This window comes from Anomaloglossus baeobatrachus, chromosome 3 (genome assembly GCF_048569485.1).
Source record: "Anomaloglossus baeobatrachus isolate aAnoBae1 chromosome 3, aAnoBae1.hap1, whole genome shotgun sequence".
NCBI lineage: Eukaryota > Metazoa > Chordata > Amphibia > Anura > Aromobatidae > Anomaloglossus > Anomaloglossus baeobatrachus.
In genome coordinates this window covers 391,903,438-391,923,454 of record NC_134355.1, presented here as the reverse complement: position 1 = coordinate 391,923,454, position 20,017 = coordinate 391,903,438, and the positions used below count along the sequence as shown (strand labels likewise).

Genomic DNA, 20,017 nt, shown 5'->3' with positions numbered 1-20,017 from the left:
TTCTGGCACTCGGGCCGCGTGCATGCGCATTAGGGCGCGCGCGCGGTCATTGACCCTTTCTTAAAGGGCCAGCGTCCATTAACAGGAAATGATGCAAACAGGTACAGGGTATAAAGGGGTTTAATGTCCAAGTGGGCGGGGCCTGATCTTCGTGTTTCTTGAGCTAGGAGTCAGGTCTCCTTGTGTCTCTGTGATATACTCACCTATCTCTCTTGTAGAGCCGTGCCTGCCTCGCCATCCGGTCCTGCCGAATCCCGAACCCCGAACGCTGCCTATCTGCCATCCTGACAGTCCGTACCGTCTCGGATCCCTGCGGTGACCCGTCATCTCGCTCCAAAGGTTCCGGACCCCGCCTGACATCTTCTCGGCTTCCGAACCTGAGCTGCGTCACCCGGACTACCATCAGTGACTCCGTGGTCCCAGGGACTTCTCCGTTATACTCGTGTGCACGGACTGTTCTGCTGCCTATAGTGCTCCAGCTACCGGACCCCTTACCACCATCAAGGAGTTCGGCCCAGTGGATCCACCTCCTGGGTCTGCCCGTCCACCTGGCCCTGACACTCGCCACGAATTCTTCACTTTCACTTCTTTCCCCCTTTTGTCTTTTCAATGTCTCAAACAGTCACCTAGCCATCTCCTGAATAACCATAAAGCGGGCTTTACACGCTGCGACATCGCTAATGCGGAGTCGTTGGGGTCACGGATTTTGTGACGCACATCCGGCCGCATTAGCGATGCCGTTGCGTGTGACACCGATAAGCGATTTTGCATCGTTGCAAAACAGTGCAAAATCGCTAATCGGCGACACGGGGGTCCATTCACAATTATCGTTACTTCAGCAGTAACGAGGTTGTTCGTCGTTCCTGCGGCAGCACACATCGCTGCGTGTGACGCCGCAGGAACGAGGAAGCTCCCCTTACCTGCCTCCCGGCCGCTATGCGGAAGGAAGGAGGTGGGCGGGATGTTACGTCCCGCTCATCTCCGCCCCTCCGCTGCGATTGGGCGGCGGTTCAGTGACGCTTCAGTGACGTCGCTGTGACGCCGCACGGACCGCCCCCTTAGAAAGGAGGCGGTTTGCCGGTCACAGCGACGTCGCCGGACAGGTAAGTATGTGTGACGGCTCTGGGCGATGTTGTGCAGCACGGGCAGCGATATGCCCGTGTCGCGCAACAGATGGGGGCGGATACCCACACTAGCGATATCGGGACCGATATCGCAGTGTGTAAAGTAGCCTTAAGGCTCACAGGGATACGGCGTTGATTTTGGACTTCCAACCAAAGCACCAATAATCTTTCCATCTCAATAATAAGCCCACTACGCTGCTTTGTTATCACTGTCGCTTTCATAGGAACAGATCCTTTCACATGTTCAAGGATACGATCTTTATCCTTGATAATCGTAGCGACAGTAGAATGACTAAGTCCTAATGACCTGCCAATTTCTGTTGGTGTTTCCCCCTTTTCAGATCGCCTTAGAATATCCACTTTCACCTCCATAGTGATGGCCTTCCTTTTCTTTGATGAACTGTTATCAGAAGAGTCTGGCTTTCATTTTTGAGCCATAATGAAGGGGTGCAGAACACTTGTTTTCCAATGAAACCAGGAACAGTGTACAGCGCTGGCCTCTACAGGAAGTCAGAATGAAGCGTCGTTGCTTTTTTGAACGCAGCCGCTTGGGTGCTAAACTTTTGACCCAAATCCGTGTGTTCATAAAAGCAGCATGTCAATTATTTGTTCTGGATGCAGCTCCCACTCTGTCTATGGTGGGGGCAGCAGCCATAGCGCATGAAATTAGCTTTTTTCTACAAAAAAACTGCATCCATTATGCAGTGTTTCTGCAGCGATTTGAAGCGCACATGTGCTATCAAATCGCTGCAGAATATTCAGCATTTACGTGCGCATGAGCCCTTAAAGCGTTTTGGAAGAGGTGTTTTTTGTCCCCCCCGAAGCTATTTCAGTAGCCTGTTGAATTGATTGATAATAAAAAAAGAAAGTTTCACTCTGAAATGCTAAAGCATGCAAACATTGCATGTAAGGATATAGACATGCATTACTGCTTAAGGAAATCTAGGAAAAATTTAGATATTTAGCATACAAAAATGGCCATTTCAATATTTTCCAGTAGCCACGTCAATTCATATCTCATAACTGGGAACCTACACTAACACTGAAGCCTCTCTCTGGGTTACACACCTCCGTGTGTATGGGCATATAGGAACCTGAAAGCGAAGAATAAATAACAAGGCTTCAGTTTTAGTGTAGGTTCCCAGTAACGATATATGGCTTGACGTGGCTACTGGGCTGATATTGAAATGGCCATTTTTGTATGCTAAATATCTAAATGTTTAGTAGATTTCCTTAAGCAGTAATGCATGTCTATATTCTTGCATTCAATTTTTGCATGCTTTAGCATTTCAGAGTGCAATGGTCTTTTTATTATATGTCATGTTCAGGTTTGCACCTGTTCAGACTACATTTTGGGAGTACAGTCAGTCTTTTTGTTTGGATTGCTGAATTGATTGAAACTGTTCCAAAGTAAGTACTTTTTTTTCTATTTTGTCAAAACCTCTTCAGGCTTAACCCCCCCAACTCACATGAATAGAAAAGTGAGAAAGCTCAAAAGATGTATGTACATCACCTCATATAATATCAGTAAACTTCTCCTGAGCCTCCACATCTGGGGCTGTACCTCCCTTCCTGGTCACCATAGTTGACTTTCCTTGCTATAGTTGACGCCGTTGTGTAAATCTCTAAGGCTGGTTTCAGACGTCCGTGTTTTAGGTACGTGTGACATCTGTTTTTAACACGGATGTGACACGTACCATGTTACCCTATTGTGTACTCACACGGTCGTGTTTTCACACGGACCGTGTGGCCTCGCTATTTCACACAGAGACGTGTCCGTTTTTCTCTGGCAGCACGGGTGTCACACGGACCACACAGTGATGTGATCCGTTTGACACGTACCGGAGAAAACATGGGTTTTTAAATAAAAGATTTTCTATATTTACCTGTATCCAGCGATGTTGTCTTCGGCTCTGCTGCCTCCCGCTCCTGACTCCCGCTCATTATTTTCATTGATTATTCACCGCAGTGAGCAGCTGGGAGCAGGGGCATCGCAGTGACAGCGCTGGAGACAGCACCGCCGAGGACAGCATCGCTGGGGACATCGCTAGTGACAGGTGAGTATCCTGCCACCAGTGTGTGTGCAGGGACGTCCAGGAGGTCATCAGATTTCCCAATGAACTCGGATGACCTCCTGATATAACACCCCTGCGACACCTGCGCTACAGCGAGTGTCACAATGGTGACTTCCAGGGGTTCATGAGAGTTAATTGGGAACTCCGATGACCCCCTGGATGTCACTGCACAAACTGCTGTATACTCACCTGTCCCCGGCGATGTCCCCGGCGGTGCTGTCCCCGACTGTGCTGGCCGGCGCTGTCCCCGCGATGCTCCAGCTTCCAAATCCTCAGGCAGTTAATAATCAATGAAAATAATGGGCAGGGGTTAGGAGCGAGAGGCAGCAGAGCAGAAGACAGCATCGCTGGATACAGGTAAATATAGAACATCTTTTCATTGCAGAGACACTTGTTTTACCCAGTACATGTCACACGTATGCAACCACGGATCTCACACGCGTGACACACATATGACACACTTGTGACCATAACCATAAGTGTGACTGGTACCTGACTAAACACGGACGTCTGAAACCGGACTATCTTTTAGACCTTGTGCACACATTGAATATTTGGTGAATTTTTACCTCAGTATTTGTAGCCAAAACCAGCAGTGGGTGATAAATACAGAAATGGTGCCCGTATTTCTATTATACATTTCCTCTGATTCTTCCACTCCTGGTTTTAGCTACAAATCCTGAGGGAAAAAACTCAAATACGCAACATGTGCATGTGGCCTTATACCCTTGAAATCTTATGACTTCCCCTTTGTGGCATTGAAACCTCTTCCTTAACAGGGGACTAGTCTTATCTTTAGACCCTAAGGCTGCTTTCACACATCCGGTTTGAGCAGTGCGGCTCAATCCGGCTGTGAAACCTATGCAACAGATGCGGCAAAAACACTGCATCCTTTGCATACGTTTTTACTTGCGGCCCGTCCGTTTTTTCCGGTTGCGGCGCGCTACTGAGCATGTGCAGTGGAAGAAACCGCATGCGGCGGCCGGATGCGGTTTTTGCCGCATCCGGCGTCCATAGGCATGCATTGAAAAATGCGCCGCAGCGGCCGGACGCGGCGCGATGCGTTTTTTTTTTGCCGGAGCAAAAAACGTGCCAGGGAACGTTCCATCCAGCCGCCGCATAGGCTAAATCTGCGGAACTCAATCCCATGCGGCACAATGTAAGTCAATGCTGGAAAAAACAAAACCGGCGGCAAAAAAAAACCTGTTTACTTTTTTCAGCAGAGCGCCGGATTGTGCCGCACTGCTACAGCCGGATGTGTGAAAGTAGCCTAACCCGACACTTTGTGATGTCTTTGTGCCCATGTACCCTACACTCCCTGGTATCAAAAGGCTAAATCAAGCTGAAAACAGGAATACTAAAGTGTATAATTTAATCATTACATTAACCTTTTACAACACAGAGATTTCCCAGATGGCAGATTTGTCCATGCCTCTGGATGGAGAGGCTTCAGGGGACTCACATGGACTTCTGCAAGCTGTATACAGATGAATGGGGCGGTCACTGTCATTTCTGCAATAAATCCACTGTTTAAAAGACCAAATTCACAGGACAGGTGTTTTTCCCTCGTATATGAAATAAATGACTATTTTCCTTTTCCAGTCCGTGTGCTGGATCCATTTTTAGTCCCAGTGTCAGTTTTTACAATCTGGGTGTCATGTTATTTCTAATATGGAAAACAGAACCAGAGGGTTGCTCAGAAAAGCTCTGGGATGACACATGGACGGCTCTGAGTAATAGACCCGTATGAGGCACCCCACGGGGCCGGGGTTTCTTTATTCGTCACCGGGACGGTGATGAAGGGTGGGGTTCTGGGGGGGGTGTCACGGCAGCCTGGCCCGGGGAGATGTGAAGGAAGGGGGAGATAACGGCAGTTGTTGTCTCGTGACGCCACTTGTGGTATGCGACTATGAGGGGAGCCGCCACTGCAGGATGTTGCTGTTCTCTGAGGCGGATGGTAACGCACCTCGGGTGTTTCAGCTCTCCACAGGTAGAGCTAGGCCCCGGGCAGGATGATGGCGGTGGTAGTCTACAGTGCCGGAGCGCCGGCAAAGTCAGGGACGGCACAGGGGCTGCGGTTCTCTGTACTCACTGCAACTGTTGTCACCCTTGGAGTGCCGATTCCACTATGATGGGCTCCAGCCGATCCCGGACAGTTCAGAGGCCAAAACCGGTGTCGTGAAGTGTGAACCCTTCCCTTCCTGCGCGATGTAAGATGAATCCCTGGGACCTGTAATCCTCCAGAAACTCCTGTATCCATTGTTAGTGTTCTTTCCGTATAGCAGGCAGCACGAGTCCGTGCTGGGTTGGACCGTGATCATAACTCCTGGCTCTATCTGCTGCTGTGCCCCGGGAACTTGAGGGGGCAAAGGGATGTGCAATCCCCCTGCCCAGCAAATTCTGATGGTGCAATGTGAAGTGTACGCCACCGTAGGGCTCCGCACTCTGACTGCGCAGATCCCAAGGGAGCTATCAAGCTCACCCCTCAGCGACCGTATAGAATCCTGTCTCCCACAGACTTCACCAGTGATTCTCCTCTCCTGGTGGTCAGTCGTCCTGGACCTTGTCCAGGCATCACCTTCCCGTCTGCTGGCTGCAGACTTTCTCGCCGAACTGTGTATGTGTCTCCTCTCTTTCCCCTGGCTGCAACTCCTCCCCTACCCTGGGTCCCTGTCACTAGTGGGTAGAAGCCCCAGTGTTTAGTGGTGACCTTAAGACCCTACCCTAGCTCGGTCCTCAGTGGAGAGGGCTACAGGTGTGTGTTTATAAGTGGAACCGGGACTGACCTCCTCCGAACCCAGAATGAGTACTGCATCTTAAGCGAGATGCAATACCCTGTGGCGACTGAAGCCTCAAGGGCGCCACACATACACTTGGGCGACCTATCATCTGAAAATCGGATCAAAACTGGTCTGTAAAATAATGTGAATACTATAGCTCCTGAGATTAATGGAGAGGGCACACAGGACACTCACCTATGTGACGGAGGTGCTCAGATTAAAGCCTCAGCACGGCCATTTCTTACACATTTCCCAGATTCAGTTCAATATGGAAGTGATAAGTCACAACAAACCCCAATATTGAGGAGTCCGCTGCACAATACCAGCAGAACGATAATAGTAATAATAATCTTTATTTCTATAGCGCCAACATATTCCGCAGCGCTTTACAATTCAGGAGGATCATATACAAACAAGTAACAGTTATAGAAAATACAATATTTAGAGGGAAAAAAAGACAACCCTGCTCGTGAGAGCTTACAATCTACAATAAGATATGGGGGGGGCAAGGTACAAGTGCTTATTTACAATGACAATCCAGCCATCGCAAGGAAATGGTAATAATAACCCCATCTGTACAATTACATGCAAATGATGTGAAATCTTCCATTAGGAGCAGCCTACAGGCACTTTCACATAGAGAATGCATGGCTCAGGACGAGCAGTGTCGCTGCGGCTGGGGGCTCTCATATATACATGACATATACTGTGTAGTAACTGGCCAGCTGCTGTATAGTGACTATGGGTGACTCTGCATGGTGACCTATGACCCGCGTCCTACTCCCTGACACGTCACACAGGTGATTCCCGGCCACGCCCCCTACACCCCTGTCACTACATTGCCGCTCTCACCTGAAGCCAGGAGCCGGCGGCAGGGGGCGTGGCCTTCACCGGATGAGGAGGGCTTTGGATCTAGTCCATTGACGTCAGCATGCCGGCCGAGGCTTGATTCGCTGAGTGACGCGAACAGTGACGTCACAGTGTAAGGTTCCCGGAAGTGTCGTGTGTGACAGTGAGACAGGAGTGAGCGGAGGCTGCGGTATCTGTGCCCCGGTCCGTAGCGCTGTGTACTGTGACGTCTGCAGCCGCTTCACCCGCCCGCCCGCCACAGCTGTCATCGGTGTCCTCTGGCCGCAGACATGACCACCCGATCTGAGAGGGAGAAGGCCCAGAAGCTGAACGAGCAGCACCAGGCGATACTGTCCCGTATGCTCCGGGAGGACGACAACAAGTACTGTGCTGACTGCGAGGCTAAGGGTGAGAGCGCCCCTTGTGTGCATGGCACCGCTGAGTGACTGCCTGTGCTAAGAATGGCCCTATAGGATGTGTCACCTGCGGGGCCGGTCGTCCTGTGGGGGCTGGTTGTCCTGTGGGGACTTGCTGGGCCTGCGGGGTCGGTCGTCCTGTGGAGGTCGGTTGTCCTGTGGGGGCTTTGCGGGGCCGGTTGTCCTGTGGGGGTCGGTTGTCCTGTGGGGGTCGGTTGTCCTGTGGGGGTCGGTTGTCCTGTGGGGGTCGGTTGTCCTGTGGGGGCTTGCTGGGCCTGCGGGGCCGGTTGTCCTGTGGGGGTCGGTTGTCCTGTGGGGGCTTGCTGGGCCTGCGGGGTCGGTCGTCCTGTGGGGGTCGGTTGTCCTGTGGGGGCTTTGCGGGGCCGGTTGTCCTGTGAGGGCTTGCTGGGCCTGTGGGGGTCGGTTGTCCTGTGGGGGCCGGTTGTCCTGTGGGGGCCGGTTGTCCTGTGGGGGCTTGCTGGGCCTGCGGGGCCGGCTGTCCTGTGGGGCTTTGCGGGGCCGGCTGTCCTGTGGGGCTTTGCGGGGCCGGCCGTCCTGTGGGGCTTTGCGGGGCCGGCCGTCCTGTGGGGCTTTGCGGGGCCAGCCGTCCTGTGGGGGTCGGTCGTCCTGTGGGGCTTTGCGGGGCTGTCCGTACTCACTCACTTATGGATGTTGTGTGCACAGAGCCATAACCTCACCCCAAAGTTTAGGGTCTTAATTTTCTTTTTATGTGTTTCTGGTAAAAAATGACTAGTAACGCTATTGTCCATAGCTGCCTCCCAGCTTCCTGTCTCCAAATCTAATGATGAGTGGTTACTATGGGCAACAAGACTTGTCAGATCAGTTCTTTTATGGGTTTGGCACGGCCGCACACGCGGTCTTGTCATCTGTGGCTTCTGTCATCGCTGTAGTTTTCAGAGAGTAGAAGTGCATGGACTAGCTGTAAGGCTCCTTTCACACCACGTGCAGCATGTCCTGGTGCTGGCCTTTTTTTCTCGCACAGTGCACTGACCCGCAGAGTGTCAGTGATCCACACACATCAGTGTTAATTCCAGTCCGCGACCCCCAGAGCAGATGGTTTGGGCATCAGATTTGACCATTAGTCTATGGGATCCAAGTGAAACAGTGAAGACAGACTTTATACATCTTTGTTCCATCTGTTCTTCACTGGTCTCTTGCTTATTCGGTGGATAAGAAAGCTCCCAGTCTACCCGATCCAGTGAAGGAGAAGACGGGTGATGAACAGTCTGTTCCTCACAGACGGAAGTCTCCAACTGAATGTCGGAACGTGCCCTGCAAAAAGGGTGCATCTAAGCAAAAACTGAGTGGTGTAAAACACACAAGTTCTGATTCTCTGTAAGGCTATGTTCACACGCGGCATCTTTTTTATGAGTGCATCTTGAGTGCATCTAAGGCTATGTTCACATGTGTTATCGTTTTGCCAGTGCATCTTCAGTGCATCAAAACGCACCGCAGCAAAAACGCATCGTGTTTTTGCCCAAAGCGTTTTAAGTCAAATCTATTGACTGGAAGGGCTCAAATGCTGCAGAAATAAATGACCTGCTGCATCTTCAATAATGCAGCCAAGATGCAGCCAACAAAAGATGCCCTGTGAAGACAACAAAATAGAATCTCATAGACTTTACTGGAGGAAGGAAATGCATCCATATTGGTGCATCTTTGTGATGTCAAAGACTCATCAAAAGATGCAGTGTGTAAACTTAGCCTTAAAATGCACCAAAAACGCACCGCGGCAAAAACGCATAAAAACTGCAATGCGTTTTTACAGCGTTTTTTGACGCGTTTATACCACGTTTTGCACAATGTGTTTAAGTCAAATCTATTGACTGGACGAGCTCAAAAACGCTGTAAAAATGCAAAAAGAATTGACATGCTGCATCTTGCAAAACGCAGCCAACGAAAGATGCCCAGTGTAGACCGCAAAATAGAAATCTCATAGACGTTGCTGGAAGAAGGGAATGCGTGCATTTTGGTGCATCTTTGTGACCTCAAAAACGCAGCAAAAGATGCCCTGTGTGAACTTAGCCTAAGGCCTCTTTCACACGTCGGTGAAAATCACACATGTTTTTCACGGACGTGTCAAAGGTGCGTATTGCCCTCCGTGTGCCGTGTTTATGGCACACGTGTGTTATCCATGATAACACATGGAAAACGGGAACTTTCTCCTCACCTGTACCTGGCGTCGCTGTCCATGGTGCTGATCTTCAGTCTCCGGTCCTGCCGACTCCCCGCTGCTGCTGCTTCCGGCCGCAGTGAAGTGAATATTCAATGAGCATAATGAGCGGGGGTCGGAAGCAAGTGACAGCAGCGGCAGAGACAGGAGGGCTGGGGAAGGCAAGTATAGAAATTCTTTTTATTTCACAGGTACGTGTGTTTTCTCCGGTGCATGTCACATGGATCACATCCGTGCGGTCCGTATGACACCCGTGATGCCGGAGAAAAACGGACATGTCTACTTGTGGAGCACACGTATGCTCCACACGGTCCATGGCAAAACACGCACATGAGCGCAGACACATTGATTTTAATGGGTCTATGTGTGCCCGTGTCTCCGGCATGGGAGCTAACACGTACCGGAGACATGAACGTGTGAAGGAGGCCTAATATAGTTTCTATTTGTAGGGTCCACTCCTGATTTTGGTCTACAAATAATGTCAATTACGGCCATGTGACCTGGCTGGAGTCATGTGTAGCAGCACTCCTCTCTGGCTAGTGAAGGGGAACCCCCTTATTGACCACTCTCCCTTAAAGTCAAGATCTTCCTAGCAAATAGTTTTTTAGGTGGAAAGTTTCCCTAGTTATTTTTGTACTCTCGTCTATTGTTTCATCACAGGCTGTTACTTAGATCACCCATAGTCTTGAATGGCAAGTCTTCTGAGACTACTTAAAGTGAACATGTCATGTACCCAAACACAGTTAACCTGTAGATAAAGACCAGGATTTTGGGGGTGTGGTGGAGTTAGAACCTCCTAATTCATGAGGGGGTGCACACCTGTTTAATGAATGACATGTGCCTCTGTGTCCTACACCAGAAATCTAGCATAGGGAGTTCCACATCTCATAAAGTGGTCAAGCTGTGGCATCCCGCCACATCCCGCTCTGCCCATTTTTACACAACTGGAAAAACTAGTGTAAAAATGTCAAAAGTCCGAAAATGTTGGCGCAATTTCAAGTTGCACCATTTTGTTTGCAATTTTTCAAAACAATTAACGCCAGAATTCTGATGAAAATGGTTTATAAGAGTTAAGCGGGCTTTACACACTACGATATATCTAACGAGATGTCGGCGGGGTCACGTCGTAAGTGACGCACATTCGGCATCGTTAGTGATATCGTAGCGTGTGACAGCTTTGAACGAGCAGAAATACCTTATCGTTCATCGTTGATACGTCACTCATTTTCTAAAAATCGAACATCCGGTTGTTCATTGTTCCTGAGGCAGCACACATCGCTCCTTGTGACACCCCGGGAACGATGAACACAGCTTACCTGCATCCTCCACCAATGCGGAAGGAAGAAGGTGGGTGTGATGTTTACGTCCCGCTCATCTCCGCCCCTCTGCTTCTATTGGCCGGCCGCAGTGTGACGTCGCTGTGACGCTGAATGTCCCTCCCCCTTCAGGAAGTGGATGTTCGCCGCCCACAGCGAGGTTGTTTGGAAGGTAAGTACGTGTGACAGGGGGGTTACAGCATTGTGCGAAACGGGCAAGAAATTGCCTGTGCAGCACAAACGATGGGGGCGGGTGCGATCATACAATAAATTGTAACGTGTAAAGCAGGCTTTATTGTTTCCAAAGAGCTTTATTAAAATTTGTACATGAAACACAAACATCTTACTTAGGATAGAGTGGGGAAGGGAGGGGAGGAAGGAAAGACAGCTTGAAGATTGCCTTTATTCAAGATATTAGTGGCGGGAAGGACAAGGAAGGAGTGAAAAAGGTTAGATGTGGGAATGGAAAGAAGGGAGGGAGAACAGGTTAATCCCTACAATCTCAATAAGCATATTATTACAGTTTTCAATAACATTGTTTTGACTCAATAAATTAATACTTTCTTTTAAGATTGCATAACAAATCTTATTTAAAGGACAATAGACAACTACAACTAAAAACTACATAAACTGTAGTAAAAACTACAGATATGAGTTAATCTGCAAGTAGTGTTCCAATACTTTGCCGACTACCTTTTGGAAAGAACTGACGAGAGGTCTGGCAGCAAATTCTTCCCTTCCAAGCATTAAAATAAGCACGCTTGGTCTAGCATGCATGTCTACTAAGAAGCAGTGGTGGTTGGCCAACAGTCATTTCGGTGTATGGCCAGCTTGCCGTAAGCTTGCCCAAGCACTTGCATGTAGCACACGTATAACGCAGTAACAGGCGGTTGAATGCTGTTATCCAGTCCAGAAGATGTTGTCACGACACATTTCAAGGTGTTTTGGATATTTTCATATTTGGGAATAAAAGAAGTTTGAGCCAAATCTGTCTAAGGCCTCATTCACACGTCAGTTTTTCCCATTTTCTATCTGGGTTTTTCTCACATAGCACTCATACCTATGATGGTCTGTGGAGGTCATTCATTTCGGTGAATTTTGGTGGACTGGGTCATCCGTGCACAATAGCAGAGACGCTTCAGCTATTCATCCAAGGATCAAATCAAACTCTGCAATGAGTCCATGGATCGGGGAGAAAATCGGCCAGCACTCTGATGCCCTCTATGTGCTCTGCATTTCTCTATGATCGATAGAAATAAATGCTTCTCACCTTTCCCTATCGGCTTAAAAATTGACGAAATTTTAACCAAACTGACCATAATTTGATGAAATGTTTTCATATGTAAAAAAACAAAATCTAAATGAGGCCTAACCGGTAATTCCATAATTCCAAGGCAAGAAATGTAAAGCAATATCAAAAACGAAGAAACTTCAGCTCTCCCCTCTTCACTGCCAAATCTTACCTCCGGTGCACGGAAACACCCTGACCTGGGTGGGAACACATGAAGAAATTCCAGCAACTTCAGGAGAAAGTAGAATTTTCTTAAAAAACAGTTTCTTTATTGATAATAAAAATATTAATATTCCATCCAAGCAAGACAAAAAATGGAGAGGCAAGACAGAGGAGCTGTTTCCTACGCGTTTCAACCTGAATAGGTCTTAATCATGGAATGCCAATGATTGATGGCATTCCATGATTAAGACCTCGTACATGGTCGTACATGGTGCCTATGGTCTGCTAGAGCCAGAGGTGCTCTTTGCAGATTCCCCATTTGCCTTGTTCTGCTTTTATAATAGGGAGCCTGTGATGATTGATCCTGTTAGTGCGTGGCCCATGAACAATGCCATCTTCTCTGGTATGTAGTCTTGTGATGTGCTGCTCACATGGCTGACTGTTCTCTCTGGTGTCATCCCTTGATCCATAGAAACCTCCACTCCTCCACCTCGTTGGTGAACACTATTGCTGCCTAAGTGATGATCCCCACCATGTTTATAATGACATAAGACACGTGATCCTCAGCTCTCCGATCTCCAAAGTCACTCACATTACAAAAGGTCCCAGGTCTCCTCTAGAATCTACTTCCTGTTCCGTCTGGACACACAGGAAATGACCTCGCCACCCATCACTTACCAGTTAGATAACCCCTTTAAGCTAATGGAAACATGGCAGAGGCAGAAGACCTTTACAGTTATATCTGAGAGATGGGTATAGTTGTGTCCTGTCCATGCAATGGTCTGAATAAGGCTCGGGATACATGGTGACAATGTATCTATAATTTCCTATGGTGCCGCTATCGCAACCCACTGTGACTGCTGCAGAATTCTTTCCAAATGTGCTTGATTTTCTGCCGCTGCTCAGAAGTTGCATACGACTCGCCAGCTGTAGACGTTCTGGCCAGTCACATGCACGTGCAACTTTTCTGAGATGTTTACGGTTTACTTTTTAGGCTTTTTTTTTTTTTTCATCAAAATGACCACTTTAAAGGGGTATAAGTCTGCAGCCTGGCCTTGGGGTACTACCGTAGTGTCTGCACTGTGCGTTATCAAGCTTCACCAGTCTTGGCGCTGGGGTCTAGCGATTGCGTGGCCATGAGTATGCGATTTCCATGCATACGTCTAATTGGAATGTGGCAGGAAATATGCAAGTAGATACTTGCTGTCACATACACTCCTGGCACCAAAGAATTGTGACAACGCACACTGTGAGGCTTCACAAGTCTGCGGTCATAGTGACTGCAAACTTCTGCCCAAGGGCCGGCAACTCGCAGGAAGGTTGTGCAAATAGTTTTGGTCATGTGACTTGTTTAAGAACGGTTGTCATGCTGCACTTGTTGCTGGGTATCTATGTAGATGTATCTATAAGGCACTTACCGTATTTTTCGTTTTATAGGACGCACCCCAAATTTGGAGGTAAAAAAAAGGTAAAAAAATGGGGTCCGTTTATAATCTGGTGGTGTCTTACCAGGGAGGGGGGCCTGCAGAGGAGCGGGGGTCACAGGAGGCAGGGGCGGTACTGGAGTACTGCAAGTTGTATAGAGGGGGGCCCAGATACTCAATGTGGGTGCTGCTCTGTGCGTGGGTCGGTGTCGCTCTGCTCTGTGCGGGGCCAGTGTCACTCTGCTCTGTGCAGGGCCGGTGTCGCTCTTCTCTGTGCCGTGCTGGCGATGCCGCTCTGCTCTGTGCCGTGCTGGCGATGCCGCTCTGCTCTGTGCCGTGCTGGCGATGCCGCTCTGCTCTGTGCGGGCCCGGCGATGCCGCTCTGCTCTGTGCGGGCCCGGCGATGCCGCTCTGCTCTGTGCGGGCCCGGCGACGCCGCTCTGCTCTGTGCGGGCCCGGCGACGCCGCTCTGCTCTGTGCGGGCCCGGCGACGCCGCTCTGCTCTGTGCGGGCCCGGCGACGCCGCTCTGCTCTGTGCGGGCCCGGCGACGCCGCTCTGCTCTGTGCGGGCCCGGCGACGCCGCTCTGCTCTGTGCGGGCCCGGCGACGCCGCTCTGCTCTGTGCGGGCCCGGCGACGCCGCTCTGTGCGGGGCCAGTGAAGGAGCAGCCGAGCAGGACGGAGCAGCCGTGCACAGAGCAGCCGAGCAGGACGGAGCAGCCGTGCACAGAGCAGAACGGAGCGGTTCCAAACAGAAAAGAGCGGCGCGGCTTGATCCAGAACAGCGTCGCACAGACCAGCAGCGCTGTCAGCACAGTGCATTGCCTGGAGCATCTCCCCTGCCTCCTTTGACCCTTCTGCACAACCCTCCGGTAAGCTACATTCGGATTTTAAGACGCACCCCTCATTTTCTTCCCAAAGTTTTGGGAGGAAAAGTGCGTCTTAGGCTATGTTCACACACTGCGTTTTTTACCTGCGTTTTTGGTCCGTTTTTGCTGCAGAAATTTCTTGAGAAATTCTTGTAACTTTTCTGCAGACATTCCCCAGCAAAACCTATGGGAAAAAAAATTTGCTGTGCACACACTACGTTTTTTTCTTAAGAAAATTCTTTCAGTAGAATTTCTTAAGAAAAAGAATGAGCATGTCACTTCTTTTCTGCAGCTAACTGCGTTAGTTACCATAGATAATGGAACAATAACGCAGGGAGCAACCAGCGGTAAAAACGCACCAAATCGTGGTAAAAACGCACCAAATCGCAGTAAAAACGCAGGTGCGTTTTTGATGCGTTTTTTTAATGCAGGTGCGCTATTCCTTCACTCTCAAGAAATTTTCTTAAGAAATTTCTTAAGAAAAATCCTTTTTCTAGTGTGCACATAGCCTTATAATCTGAAAAATACGCTAAATGTTTTACAGGAATTAAAGGTGTTTCTTCGCCGACAAATTTTAATTGTAAAGTTTATTTTAATCAATAGATCTTGGAATAATAAGTTCTACAATTGGATGTGTTTTAAAAAAAAAAAAATCATATGCTGAGATCTTATATATGTGTCCCTGCTATGTACTGTGTAATGGCCCTGTCTGACCATACAGGGACATGGTCTGATCATATCACATCTCCTGGGCCGAGGAGGATGCAAAAGAGTATACAGATATTACAGCGTGGGGTCAAAAATATTTTTTTTGTGAGGTAAAACACTCCCCTGTCTTTTTTTTTTTTTTTAAATGTTTTACCTCACAAAAAGAATCATCTTTGATCCCATACTGTAATGTCTATATACTTGTTTCCTCCCCGCCCAGGAGCTTGGTATGATCAAACTATGTCCCTGTATGGTCAGACACAGCCATTACACATTACATAGCAGGGACACATATATAAGATCTCAGCATATGAATATTTTTTTTTTTTTGTAGATGTTGTTCTTGGTGGGATTTGAACTCAGGACCCCCTTGCTGCAAGACTGTAGTGCTAACCACTGAGCCACTTTGCTGCCCATTTTTAAAAAAACAAAAACAAAATGCGCTTATTAAGGCAAATCCCCCTAATACAGCTGGACAAAATTCTGACGAAAAAATAAATGTTTAGTCTTTAAAAGCTTTAAATGCAGAAACCTCTTGGAATATCTCCCACCTGAAGCTCTTTGTGACTGTAATGTACACTTGCTGTGCAGAGGGCTGAACATGGACTTGTTGGATGAAGCAGGTCTTCCTATAGACTGGACTGTTGGGCCAGTTACGTCACAGCCTCACTTTCTACACTGTAGGAGTAGGACGACCTATGGCTTCATGTATGGCAGGCGCTGTGTGCAGGAAGCTGATAATGGTCCGGTGCCTGGTATTAATGTTTCTCTAAGAATAGGATGACATCCGATTATCTGAGCATTATGGACAGTAAGGAAATGAAATTACATTCCAATAGCCGCTCCTATGCCTCCTATTCTTTCCACATGACTGTATGTATTTAATGCATTTTTATATATGATCAGTTGATTATATTGCCTTTTATTGTATTATGAGGGTCCAATGATTTTATTGTTAAAGTTAAAACGCAAAAGCTAAGTGGACATGAACTGTAAAGATGGCCTACCATGATGGTTATTTATTTTAATGCTAAATCTGTGTATAAATGCGTGTAGTGTGTGTATATATCCAGCGCTGTTCTGCTCCTCTTCTCAGTGATGTCATCGCTCTGCCGACTCTCCAGGTCACCCTGCGCTGTGTGTTACCCAGAAGTGGCTTTAAATGTATGTGCCCACAATTGGTGTTCACTGTGTTGTACAGTCCAAGCAGAGAGGACGGGATTTCTTGAAATCCCATGCCCACTGTGCTTGTTTTTCCCGCAGAGCAAACACTGACCTGCGGTGCGACTTTTCGAGCCGTAGCATGTCAGTTGTTTGCTGTGGAGATCAAGTGTCCTCTGTAGGGAGAGCACAAGCGAGAGACTGCAGCGCTCCGCACCCTGATCGTGAGTACAAGCAGCTGCCGTCTCCTGCGTCCTCCTGCAGAGGGGTCTTGTGTCCACGACGCAGTGAGTCCTGATCGTGTGCACGTACCTTTACTTTGTAAGACTATGGAGTGTCAGAGTGAGGCACCATAGCTTTACATTATAAAGATGGGAGGCACACAACTGTATAAAAAAAGTCTCATTCCCACTCAGAATAGCGGGACATTTTTTTTTTCTTGTCATTCATAAGCAATCTGTTTTTTGTTTGTTTTTTTTCCCCCACCCCCGCAGCAGCTAATAATCATTTACAGGACTATACTGTGGCACACTTTCTTGCACCCATAGACTCATATGGGTAAGTGTCATGTGATGTCCGTCATTTCTCACTATCCTGCAATGTTTTTTTTCTTTTCTCACACCAAATCAGTATGATAAATAAACACAGATCTGTACTGCCTAAATGAATAACATGGGTCCGAGTGCAATTCTTTTTTTTACTCATCCGATTTATACACTGGTGTGAGCGAGCCCTAGAAGACACTTCCTGCTGATGCATATGTGGCGCCCTGGACTAGCCAGGGGCCACAGGTAACACACACACACCCCCACCCCAAGCATGTCACAGCAGTCATCTCCAGTGAGACCTGACTTCCTCCCTCGGGTTCAGACAGACACACCAGGTGGGCGGAGTCAGGCAGATGGACAAGCCCACCGAGGAGTCTAGCTGGTCTGAGGCAGGAAACAAGAGAGACAAGTCCAGGCAGAGGAAGAGAGAGGAGGTCTGCAGAGAGGCAGATGCAGACTGGGGCGTAGGTTGGAGCCTAGGGCCCTCGTGTAGCAGTCAGGCAGACGGTAGTGGCCGTCTGCGGGAGCCGGGAAGACAGTCTTGGTGGAACCATAGGTAGCCGGGGTTGGGCGGTGGCCCACCGGTACCGAACCGGGGAGCCAGCTGGAAACCGGAGCACAGGAGGAGCGTACAAGAAGGTGCAGGAAAGGACTTACACTACCAAACTGGGGCCAGGGGAAAATCACCGCAGCCGCCTGTGGGACCCGTCCATCCAGCCGTTTGTTTTACCAGAGACTCCGTGTACGTTACTGGCTGGGTGAGTGCCACCGTGCCGCCTGGCACTGCGCTGCCCCCCGCAACCCTGCACCTCCCCAACTCCTGCCATCCACCCTCCTGTCGCTATCACCGGGCCCCGGGACTACCAAACCCCCCCTACCCACGGAGGGGCGAGAAACATCTCAGCTGCTCCCTGTCATCGCTCCCGGGATCCCCGTCCAGAGCAGCGGTGGTGTCCCATTATCACCACAAACCGTGGGTGGCGTCACGGACTACATCCCCAAACCAAACCACCCCTTTCACTCACGGACGAGGAGTGCCGCTCGAGTCCCCGGATCCAGCCCACCGCTTGAGCCACCGAGCAGCAGCGCCGGACCCGAGCATGGTGAGCGCAGCGCCCTCCCCGCCTGCGACGCATAGATTGAGCTGGCAGGCGTAAAGAGCGGTATATTCACAAACTGCGCATACATAGAGTGATAAGTAATTAGTAGTGTGTGTACCTAGCCTAGAGGATACCTTGGGATCTTTTGCTGATAAATAGTATAACGTACCAATATGGTCCAAAGGAAAGAAATAATGAGCTCACCTCATCTGTGCACGGGCAATATGTCTGCGGTTTTTATTGGTGAAGTACACTTATGATTTTAAATATACACAATAAAAAAATTCGCTTTTATCCAAGTGGACCTGTTTGCTGGCGGCATTCCTCCTCCTATGTACAAGTCTATGGGAGTGTAAAAACTCCGACCTCCTACATTGCCATCTGTGACTAACACTGTAATGGATAGGAGACGCTTTGTAATAAAATAAATGAAAGAAATTTATGTCATTACATTATTTCAATACGAGAATCTCTAATTCTGAAGACTAAAACCCCGATGAAAATGTGATCAGGAGCACTGATAACAATCGCACCTTTTTTGCGTAGTCAAATCACTATCATGTGAGTATTGCCTTGGGCTCCTTTTCACATGTACATTTATATTACTAATTCAATCCAGGTCACCCAATGTCAGTATAAATTGGCCTGTGTAATTGGCCAACTGATCAATTGGAGTCTTTCCTGCCAGAAAATTGATCTGATGTGGTTAGGAGATTAGTCTAAGAAGCAGCAAGCATCCAGTTATTTTTTCCATGTCTTTGTGGATTGTAGCCTCCGCCTTAGTTGCATGAGATACACTACTCTGCTGACGATATTCTGCATATTACACTCAGATCGCAGTAGTTACTGGTAAGCACAGGTTCTGACTCCAGTGCTGTTATGGGGATTTTATCCAGTGATGTGTGCTCACTGCTGGTTGACTCCATTGCCACATTCATGTGCCCGGGCTTGTGCTCACTGGTAATTACTGTGATCTGAGTGGAGCAGTTATTATTGTTACTGGCCTGCTCAGATCACCGTAATAAGCAGTGAGCACAGATTTGGACATCGGGGCTGACTAGATGAAATCTCCACAGTAATGGTACCTGAACCAGTGCTTAATATTTACTACAGTGGTCAGAGTGGAGCAGTTATGTTATTGCAGCGGCTCCACCCAGATCAGTCATTACAGGTGATGATGAGAAATGACAGTGAGTGCAATAACACGGTGCTGGGCTCCACCTGCAGCTGTGAAAAGGGCACACCAGGGGACCCAGTTTATGGCTACATGCGCACGCTGCTTCTTTTTCGTGTTCACAAACTGCAGCCAAAACTGCAGCCAAAACTGCAGCCAAAACTGCACCTTGTCAGAGAGAGCCTGGAAATGTCACAAAAAATGTAGGTGCTTTTTTGGTGCATTTTTGCTGCTTTTTTGGTGCGTTTTTGGCTGCAGTTTTGTCAACAATTGTTTCATGTATTTTTCAGTTCAAACAAGCCCATAAAGCTTGTTGAATTGGAAAAAAAAATAAATTAGAAATAAATAAATAATTAAAAAAAACGGCGTGCGGTCCCCCCCAATTTTAATGCCAGCCAGATAAAGCCATACGGCTGAAGGCTGGTATTCTCAGGATGGGGAGCCCCACGTTATGGGGAGCCCCCCAGCCTAACAATATCAGTCAGCAGCCGCCCAGAATTGCCGCATACATTAGATGCGACAGTTCTGGGACTGTACCCGGCTCTTCCCGATTTACCCTGGTGCGTTGGCAAATCGGGGTAATAAGGAGTTATTGGCAGCCCATAGCTGCCACTAAATCCTAGATTAATCATGTCAGGCGTCTATGAGACACCCTCCATGATTAATCTGTAAGTTACAGTAAACACACACACCCGAAAAAATCCTTTATTAGAAATAAAAAACACAAACACATTCCCTCATTACCAATTTATTAACCCCGACAAAGCCCTCCTTGTCCGGCGTAATCCACGGTCCTCCAGCGTCGCATCCAGCTCTGCTGCATGGAG

At 48.5% G+C, this 20,017-nt stretch overlaps 1 protein-coding gene across 2 annotated transcripts in view; it reads left to right on the top strand.

The window, feature by feature from the left end:
• Positions 1-6,946: 6,946 nt before the first annotated feature.
• The window catches only part of SMAP1 (small ArfGAP 1), a 315,731-nt gene continuing 302,660 nt past the window's right edge, over positions 6,947-20,017 (top strand). For both annotated transcript variants that reach the window (XM_075340237.1, XM_075340236.1), the window contains exon 1: positions 6,947-7,236. In XM_075340237.1, the coding sequence (XP_075196352.1) occupies positions 7,119-7,236 (118 nt within the window). In that variant the 5' untranslated portion in view covers positions 6,947-7,118. The remainder of the gene's footprint in view (positions 7,237-20,017) is intronic.